The sequence below is a fragment of the Primulina tabacum genome, chromosome 7, assembly GCF_025594145.1.
Source record: "Primulina tabacum isolate GXHZ01 chromosome 7, ASM2559414v2, whole genome shotgun sequence".
Lineage (NCBI taxonomy): Eukaryota > Viridiplantae > Streptophyta > Magnoliopsida > Lamiales > Gesneriaceae > Primulina > Primulina tabacum.
This window is the reverse complement of record NC_134556.1, coordinates 32,388,760-32,399,236: the sequence shown is the minus strand read 5'-3', so window position 1 is coordinate 32,399,236 and position 10,477 is coordinate 32,388,760. Positions and strand designations below refer to the sequence as shown.

At 29.7% G+C, this 10,477-nt stretch overlaps 1 protein-coding gene across 1 annotated transcript; it reads left to right on the top strand.

Moving 5' to 3' along the window:
- Positions 1-1,330: 1,330 nt before the first annotated feature.
- On the top strand, positions 1,331-10,465 carry LOC142551296 (FCS-Like Zinc finger 15-like). The gene is made up of 4 exons (XM_075660450.1): positions 1,331-1,692; positions 3,058-3,164; positions 10,064-10,172; positions 10,313-10,465. Exons 1-4 carry the CDS (start codon positions 1,508-1,510, stop codon positions 10,332-10,334), a joined length of 423 nt encoding a protein of 140 aa, XP_075516565.1. The 5' UTR covers positions 1,331-1,507; the 3' UTR covers positions 10,335-10,465.
- Positions 10,466-10,477: the final 12 nt, after the last annotated feature.

Below are 10,477 nucleotides of genomic sequence, written 5' to 3'. Positions count from 1 at the left end.
CACGTCATCTCGGTGATATCACAAAAGTGTCTAGTGGATGTGCATCATATCAAGACTGATGAAGAATTTTGATTAGATTAAAGCCTCTAGAGATAATAAATGCAAAAATAATTTTTATAAAAAAAAAAATCCAACAAACACAGGTTATAAAACTCTAGAATTGGAACATAAATATGAGACCACCAGTCCTATGATCCTATATAACCTACAGAGACTATGAATATGAATAACAGAAAATCTAACCTCAACTCAAAATCTGCATTAATCGATGAATCTGTCACTGCGTTTTCCTTCTCGATATACAAGCGTAAGAAACTGTGGTCGAAGGACCGAAAATGGTGGAACTGTCCTGATAAAAATGACCAAAATGGAGACAAGCTAGAGAGTCATGTTCAAGCCACAAAAGATGTAAAAGATATTATTGACGAAGCTTAAAATTATAATTATAATTTTCCCCACAACTATTAGAAAAACAATGATTTGAAGATATTGATTTCAAATCCATAATAATAAATTCATTGGTTTGTTTGGGTAAATCGACTGAGCAATATATTTCAAATCTCCAATTAAATAATTCTTTCATGAATCATTGTGGTTGATTTCAAATTTATCGCGACATAGAGTCATATCAAATTCTCTCGTCAAATAATTTATCAAATTCAAATTCTTCTATCCAAACTTAAGCTTATATAGTTAGCATCGTTTCACAAAAATTTATCCAAATATATTTTTATTAATAGAATGTATGCAACACCTAGGTATGCTATATAATCAAGTTTGTTATTACAATCCATCATATATGGACAGAAAAACAATATGACTCCAAAGGAATTCAAAGAATTCAAATACAATTACATATTTTACCAAAAAAATTGAATAGTTGTTTGATCATAAGAGTGAGAGATAAGTTTTATAGTTATTAGGTTTGAAAATAGTGTTTACATAGGGATGGATTCTCGAAAAAATTGACAGTGTGCTTTTCACCCGGGCTTTAGCCTGGGTGGTCCAAAAATTTTTCAAAAAATTTATATGTAAATTTTTGTATAATTTTGGATAAATTTGATATTAGCCCGAGTAGATTATTTTAAAATATTATAGATTTTAGAGTTTAAAATTATAGCATGAGTAGAATCGAATTCCTGGCTCCGCCATTGTGACTAATAGTACCATCCTATCTTTGGTCCCAACTCCTACGGGCTCAGGTGTACGAGGACTCATATTTCAATATTACAGAGAAAATGACAAAACTAAATATCTTCATTAAAAAAACTATTCAAAATATATATAAAATTGAAAAATATCCAATGCAAATTCAAGGCTACAAGCACAACTCGTTGAAGATCCTCGCCAATGCTACAAATTATTAATTGGTCCAAACAGGCTCCCATCCACAACCAACCTCCCTCTCATTTCTTCTATTTATTCATTTTCCCCATCAACTCCGATCTCCACACCACCACCGCCTTCCTCCGCCGCCGCCACGGACGCAACTCTCCGGGGACATTAGATGGTGGGCTTAAGTGTAATATTAGAATCCTATAAGGATATTAGTTCAAAAAAGAGCCCACAAGTAATCAGCAAAGGGACAGTCATGATAAGGCCATTCTTTGGTTCGTCAACTTGTTGGTTTCTTGATCACTGTTTTCTCTGCAAACAGAAGCTCTTGCCTGCAAAGGACATTTACATGTATAAGTAAGTATATCTTTCGGTCAAAATTTTGTATGAAGAGAGGAATACGTGGCAGTCTGATTCTGGAATATTTATCGAAAGATATAGTCGATGATGATGACGACGATATAATTCAATTTTTTTAAATAATATATTTTTTAAACATCGTGTTTCGATCATTATATTTGTATACTTGCAAAATATGTATTTTGTAATAGCGTATTATAAGTGTGGCAAGAATCATGTGTTAGTAATTTTTAGCACTACTGTACCAATATTTATATTTTAATATAAAATATAATTTTATTTATTTTAAGAACCCCTTTGTGTAACCTTTTTTACTTTTCGAGTCCTATATCGATTATGATCAGTTCATTTAAAAACTTGATGAATTTATTCTGGATAAATAATGTGTACTATCTAATTTGTCTCTGAATACATATATACATATATGCATATATATATATATATATATATATATATATATATATATATTATACTAAGTCTAATATGGTCTATATAAATTAATTATATGAGATATATTTTAAAAATTGAAAAAATATCAAATTATGTAGTTATTTGTATATGGTATTTTAAAATGAATATATTATTAAAAAAAGCCAGAATTCTACTTGATAAAAATATTATAAAGATATTTTCAATATATATATATATATATATATATATAATTATGTAGTTATTTGTATATGGTATTTTAAAATGAATATATTATAAAAAAAAGCCACATTTCTCCTTGCTAAAAATACTATAAAGATATTTTCGTGTGTGTGTATAATAAAGATTATCGTTAAAATTTTAAAATAAATTTTCCCATGAAAAGTGAATAAATACTAAGCAAAAACTTGTGTGAGACGATCTCACGGGTCGTATTTTGTGAGACTGATATCTTATTTGGGTCATCCATGAAAAAAATATTACTTTTTATGCTAAGAATATTACATTTTATTGTGAATATCGGTAGGGTTGACACGTTTCACATATAAAAATTCGTGTGATTATCTCACAAGAGATCTACTCTAACATATATAGAATTGTTTATTTTTTCACATGGGTTAAAATCATCTGAAAAGCAAAGTTTAGAAAGAAACTTATATTTTATCATTATTTAATTCATTCATAAATGGTTGTAATTTTCCAAAACTTAATTAATAGTTGTATATTAGTTCAAAAATGTTACTGCATGTAAAAATTTAACTATTAATTTGAAACAATAAAATATAAATATAAATATAAATATAAATATATATATATAATTAATTAAGACGGATGACGTATTTAACGAGCTTGTTGTTGCTTAAATATATGTGATTATTATAATAAAATATTTATTTATGGTTTATAGTGAATAAAATAGATGGTTTGGTGCAGAGGGGACAGGGCATTCTGTAGCGTGGAGTGCAGGCACAGGCAAATTTTAATGGACGAAGTTGAGTGTGCAACGAATGCTTGTACCTCACAGTACAACTCCCGTCCCGGTACAGAGACTCTTAAAGTTCAGTTTCATAGTGTTAATTAATCTCTTTACCATGAAATTTTAACATTTTATGTACAAACTCGTGCTCGAATTCGAAAAACTCGAATATGGAATAAATATTCTTGGAATGCTTGTTACCCATAAAATATATTTCTATAAATTTATTATGATATTAGGTATTAAAATTACTTTTTAAAAGTTATTTATATAATCATTTAAATTTATTTAAATATTTAAACTATTTACTTTGTATTAATTAAATACTAGAAACAACTTCAATATTATTACATCATAAATAAAGGAAAAAAGATTTTAAAAAAATTAATAATATAGGATGATCTGTTTGCATGCATAAAGTTTTTATTATTCAATTCACAAACAAAAATAAAATCTAATCGCATCACAAATATAATACCATGCAAATAAAATCATGCACGATGAATCTAGATCAACTTAATCGAGGTCCTATAAATAAATTCCCAATTTTATCCGCTACAAATCATATAATTATAGCGGAAATACAGATATAGTATAATGTTTTTTTTTTTTTTATCGTTTTTCTTCAAAAATCGATATCTGTTGCTCTCATAAACTTAACTTCTTTGGGGTAATAGTTTATGAAATCAAATACTAAAATTGGGTTTATTGTTCATTGACTCTTCGAAGAGGCTTTCAATTGAAAATTTATAAAATGATATTTGAAATTAGGAGAATATATCGCCACTATTCCTGTATATTTTAACTGTCTTTAATCATTTATATGACTTAATCGAAGTTTGTCAATTTAGGAACAAAGAGAAAATGTGTGCTTTTCTTTATGTATATATTTAATTTTGAGATTAAATTTTATTGATCTGATGATCGAGGATGTGATCCGAATGGGAAAACATAATTAAGAGGCAAAAGGGGGCAAAAAAAAAAAAGAAGAAAAACGATTTTAATTGATTAGGATAAAAAAATATAGTTTTTGGGATGAATAATTTTTTAAAAATTTCTTTAATATCTAATTGATTGATAATCTTGAATTTGCTTATGTTATCTATTTCAAATTAATACCCATTTTAAAAATTCGAAAAAACAAAAAACTCCCTATATAAAACTAATTGTATTTAAAACTTTTGTGTTTATAAAAATCAGGCATAAAACTCCTTGAAAATTGGGTAAATATGTTTGATTTTAAAAAAAAGCATATGATTAAATATGCTCGATTTTTGTAAAAAATAGATGATATATTAACCTATTATTTTTAAGGAGTGTTATGTATTACAAACTTTTCATGGGGGATCTTGTGCAGCTAGCCCTAAATTTTTATTCTATTTGGCAAATTTTATTAATTTTTTTTTTTGCTAAATGAATAAATATCCCATGTCGAAAAAATAATTAAAAAATTGCGGGAGAATATCTGAAATTTCAAAAATAAAAAATAAAAAATAAATTCATCGGTATTAATTGAAGAAAACAATTATATGTTTGGTGAAACCTTTTTTGCTTCACCTAAAATAGTCAAATTACTTTGGGTTTTTTTAAAAAAAAAAATCAAATTATCTTACTTTTTTTACTTTTATCAAATTACCCTTATTTGTGATAATTTATCAAATGATTATTTTTTTTAAAAAAAAAAATCTCCATGCTTTTCTGCCCCTGCAGAGGTGGGGAAAATAAACATTGTTAAAATAGTGAATTTCTACTCTTCTGCCTTGAGCAGAGGCAAGGGAGTGAATTTCAAAGCATGAATTATTTTTTAATTTCACTCCCCCATTCTTCTAAGAAAAAAAATTATAATCTTACAGGATCTCAAGATCTCATTATATCTATTTCTAGGCAAAAATTTGTGTGAGACGGTCTCATGGATCGTATTTTGTGAGACATATATCTTATTTGGGTCATCGATAAAAAAAATATTACTTTTTATGTTAAGAATATTACTTTTTATTGTGAATATCGGTAGGGCTGACCCATCTCACAGATAAAGATTCGTGAGACCGTCTCACAAGATACCTACTCATGTTTCTATTTCAACAAGTTAACCAATATATTTTAATTTTTTTATAATTATGATCATATGATTTCTTATTTATTTTGGCATTTCCAATTCATAATTTCAGGTAACAATTATTCTCTCAATTTTTATTATGCTATCATTATTGGTTCGGTCGACCCTACCCCTGCGGGCACTGCCTGCAGGGGTCGATCCAACGGCTCGGATTTTTTCGAGCCAATTTTTTTTTTTTTTTTACATGGAGGTGGGCCCGGATCACTCATGTGGAGTGATCCGGGCCGTTCATTGCCCGTGCAGGCACTGCCTGCACGGGTAGGATGAAACAAACCATCATTATTCGTCATTGTGTTATATTTACGTGAACATACATATTTCAAAGATGTTTCATTGGTCTATTAATTGTTAAATTTGTAATATGTTGTAATAAGATTGAAGTGATTTTATTTATTATGTTTAAAATTGTCATTGATAATATATTAGTCATTATTTTATTTTTATAGTTGTATATTTGTTTTGAAGTAAAAATATTTCTTGTAGTTTATATTTATTTTATATGTTGTTGTAATTTATTTGTTATAAATTAATATGTTAAATTAATGAAGAATACCACCTCGTTCAGGAACAAAGGATATGGCAAAGAAGATTCAACCACATTAGATAGAAAAATGTTCCCAATCAATCCAGGTTCTCCATAAAGAGAAAAAAACTATAAAAAGTACTCATAGGCATTCCTTGGGATCAGAAAATATTATAGTATTTATTATTATTATTTTTCATTTTACTATCTTAATTATAGTATGTGAGGTTAAAAAATATCAATTTGGATATTACTTTTATTAGTCTTAACATTAATTAAAGTGTACATGTATTAAGATTTGGAAAATAAATTATTAAGTGTTTTTGTTAATGTTATTGTTATTATTATTAATTTTATTTAAAATTTTAATAATTGCATTTATACTAATTAAATCAAAGTTATAATATAAGCTTATTTATTTATTTCTCACTAGTTAATTCTTATATATGAAATACAAGATGAAATTTAACGCTGGACTAATAGGTGATATTGTTTAGATAGATAAGAAACACATATATCAAATGTGATCTCAACAAAACTTTAAGGATGTGCCGATGCGAAAATATTATATCAAAATTGTGTGAAAATAAGTAATACATTATCGTGTTCTTGTGTGTTTAAATGATATGAGATTCTATGACATTATTCATTGTGGATTTCTCAAATATGATACATTGATTACGACTCTCGTTGAAAAATGGTGTCGGGAGACCCAAACATTTCATCTTGATGTTGGTGAAACGACAATAATGTTGCAAGATGTTGAGCTGGTATTGAATCTATCGTAATGACTTTGTTATCACCTGTGTTGATGAGTATTTTAAGTCACGTGTGTGACAAATTTATTGGAATGAATGATTGTATTTTCTACCACATATAAATAATTTCAGAGGTAACAAATTGGTAATGTCATCTCTGGATCAACTATAATAGCTCAAATTTAGAAGTGGAGCGGCATACTCGGTGTGTGACATTGATGATTATCGGAAGATGTATGTTACCTGATTCAGATGGTTGTTCAGTAAATTTGATGTACTTAACGTCTTCTCCGAGACATTAATATCTTCTTAGCTCTGATCTCGATTCGGCTCATACTATGGTAGTTGGATCTGAAAACCATTTCTCATATTTACGAAACACATAATCAGACCAAGGTTGGTCGTTCTGGATCATATGTTGACATCTTGGAATGCGGTCAATAAAATATTCCGCACATCGTTGGAAAGTCATCTTAACTATTGTTGTAATCGGAAGTCGCCGAGCACCCTTGACAACACTGTTAAGATACTCAAACATATTTTTTTGTCACAATACCAAATTTCCAACCACCGTCATGGGCAAGAGTTCACTTCTGTTTATCAATTTCTGACAAATATGTGTATGCCCTTGGTTCCTAGTTCTTAATTTCGTTCATTATATTGTCAAAATTTTTAACCTGATGTTGTGATTCAGCTTGCCAACAAAGGTCTTTTGGATGAATGTTTTGAATTGTGAGTTGAAATTAGAACAAACATGTCTAAGGCAAAAATGGTGTGCACCGCATGGAGGATTGAACTGAGGTATTCCTTTTGCTTGTACTAATTATGGCCCGATGTCTATCAAAAATAAGGCAAACTACTGGTAGCCCATGAATAACATGCACACACAAAAGATCCAAAAATCATTTCCACAAATCATAATTCTCCTCATTCATAAGTGCAAACGCCAACTTATTACCTAATTGCTGGCATCTAAAGCTATGTAAATAAACATCTTGTGTTTGTACTTCATATATAAATTAGTGACATCAATGTTAATAATTTTACAACAATATCGGAACTCATTTATACATAGTCGGAAGGCCCGAAAAACATAGTTTAAAACTTTGTCGGAAGCCTATCCACAGATGGTCGGAAGGCCCAACCTGGCTAGAGACACATGTGTGGCATAGACACATGTGCAATCGTTCAACACTTCAATCAGTAATCACTCTTAAAATTCATATCGAGACAATTCGAAAAATGATAAAAGCAATCGAATTACACACTTTGAAATTTATATCCAGACGAACGGAGAATAATGAAATGAGGGCAAATGTTCAATTTAGATGTTTACCAATACTATGAACAAATTTTCAATATTCGGTCAAAAACACGCCATTTAGCAGTGCGTGGTAATATACGTCATTACGCAGGCATGATTTGTACTGATCGACGTGATATATCCCACCTCTCTGCCACACCAATTTTAATTAATTTTTTCACGTCGTTTCTATTTTTTTATTAAAAAAATTAAAAATCAAGTCATTTAATTTTTTTAAAAAAAAATTAGCAAATCGTATCGTCTAGGACGGCGTGTCTTTATATATATATATATATATATATATATATATATATATATATATATATATATATATATATACACACGAGGCTTGTGGTGCAGGGTATTCTTGCACTGGCGCTGTCACGCCCCGAGACCGGGGTTAGTCGACACCGGCATTATTCAACAACTACATAATTACTAAACAACAAGCCTCGTAGTACATTATAAACCAAAACCAGTTTATATCATAAATGCAATAAAAATAAAATCATCTTTATAATAGTAACTCTGAAAATGATAAAAATCTGCGGAAGCGTTACCACTTGAATTAAAACTCACAAGAACATATTCTTAATTAAAATTCTTCATGCGTCCACTATCAGTCCAAAAACTGGTGTCTGATTCTTCTTTCTCTATTTCTTCTTCTGATTTATCTGGGAGGGTAGAGTAAGGGGTGAATATTTTAGGAAATACTCAGCAAGTGGGTGCCGTTCGAGCACAACATAACAAAATGCATAAAAATTTGAAACATACACCTTTCATAACATGACTCATACCACGTGCACATCATTAACCAGGCACTGAGATTCATCTACTTTCAATGGTATATTGATATCAGTCCCTAATTTTTACTCATCTAAGGGGGCGAGGTCGTATAGCGGTTATGTCCCTCACCGCGTAAGGGTACGTCATGGTTGGGATTTCCACCCATATCGAGTTGAATTCTCATAGTATCAAAACATTTACTCATGCCAAAAATCGTAACCAGAATGAGGTAGAAGAAGAATTTGCACTCGACCGAATTTTCAAAAAAACGAAAATACATGCACCGAAAATTCAACAATTTAAAACAAGCCCAATTACCTCAATCCTTGAACAAAAACACGAAGAATTCGAAAATCATAGAAGAATCATGTAACCGACACTTTGAAAACGCAGCAGCACCATCGCCCGAAAAATCAGCAGTCTTGAAAAATTCATTGCGCATTCTTGAACCGTTGGATCGGGCTCAAAATTTCACAGTACGTTCAAAATTACGTCAAATATATTATGAACGGTGAAGATCGAGTTTGAAAGTCGTTTTGACCTGCTTATAGACGAAAAACCGTAGGTATACTGTTTCCCGCATAGAATCAGAGCAGTTTTATTGCGAAGGTTATAAACAAAAAACTAACCGTTGGATTTGGCCGAAATTTGGATATGTTATTCAAAACATATGAAAGAACATTCTGAACAGTGGAGATCGGATTATGAGTACCAGAGCGAGAGAAACGAATTTCTGAACATGGACAAAATTTTGATGACTCGTGCAGAATTTTTGGATAAAAATTTCGAAAATTGGAGAACAAAAACTCAAAAATTTGATGTGTAAATGAGATGTAAATTCTGAATGAAAGCTTTTCATATTTATATGGAGGTGGCTGCTATCCTGATCGTGTATTATCATCTCGTTTGAATTTTCGAATCAAACTTTAAATCTAGGATAATTATCATTCTTTTATCCGTGATCTTGGATAATATTTTGAAATCTAAATATCCATCCCTTGGATATTTCAAAATTTAGGGATCATATTATCCACTGTTTAATCTTTATCCAGGTATATCAAATATTAGATCTTTATCTGGTAAAAAATCTTTCCAACTTTGAATTTATATCTCCAACTTTACATGCTTATATCCAAATATTTCTTATTTAATTCCTTAGATTGTGATCTATTTATTATCCCAAGTTCAAATATATATGCACAATATTATCTTAAATCTTGAGCTCAAAAATATTGTACATGATATAATTATCCACCCAACTTTAGATAAACTTGCAAATCTTACATCTTAAATAAAATAATGAAATAGATACCCAAAAATTGAATAATCCTAGAACACTTAAATTACAAAAAATATTATTACGATTATGCAAAAATCTTGGATTTTACAGTCGCCCAGCTGTACTTTTTTTATTTATTTTTTTTAAAAAAATAAAACAAAATTAAAAAAGAAGACTCATTTCACGCTCAAACTTCAGAAGGAAATAGGGCAAATTTTGAAGACTCATTTCACGCTCAGAAGAGTGAAAAGCTTCTCGGCCGTGCTCTTTCCAGTGAAAAAGATCCACGATTCCTAAATCAGAAGAGGTATGTCATATGATTTTGTCTGTGCTTATGTGCAATAAGTAATACTGCAAAGGGCAACTCAATTCAATTCTTTGTATGTGCCTCTATGCAATAAGTAGTATATGTATCTATTTAAATTTTGTCATTTACATATTTTATAGAAATGAAAGAAAACAGCGGTGATGAACAGTCATACATTCCTCAAGTTGGAGACAATCAAAAGCCAAAAATAGGGATGAAATTCGAATCTTTAGAGGACGTGTTTTTTGTTCTATAACCAATATGCACGAGAATCCGGTTTTAGTTCAAGAATGAGCAATAGAAAA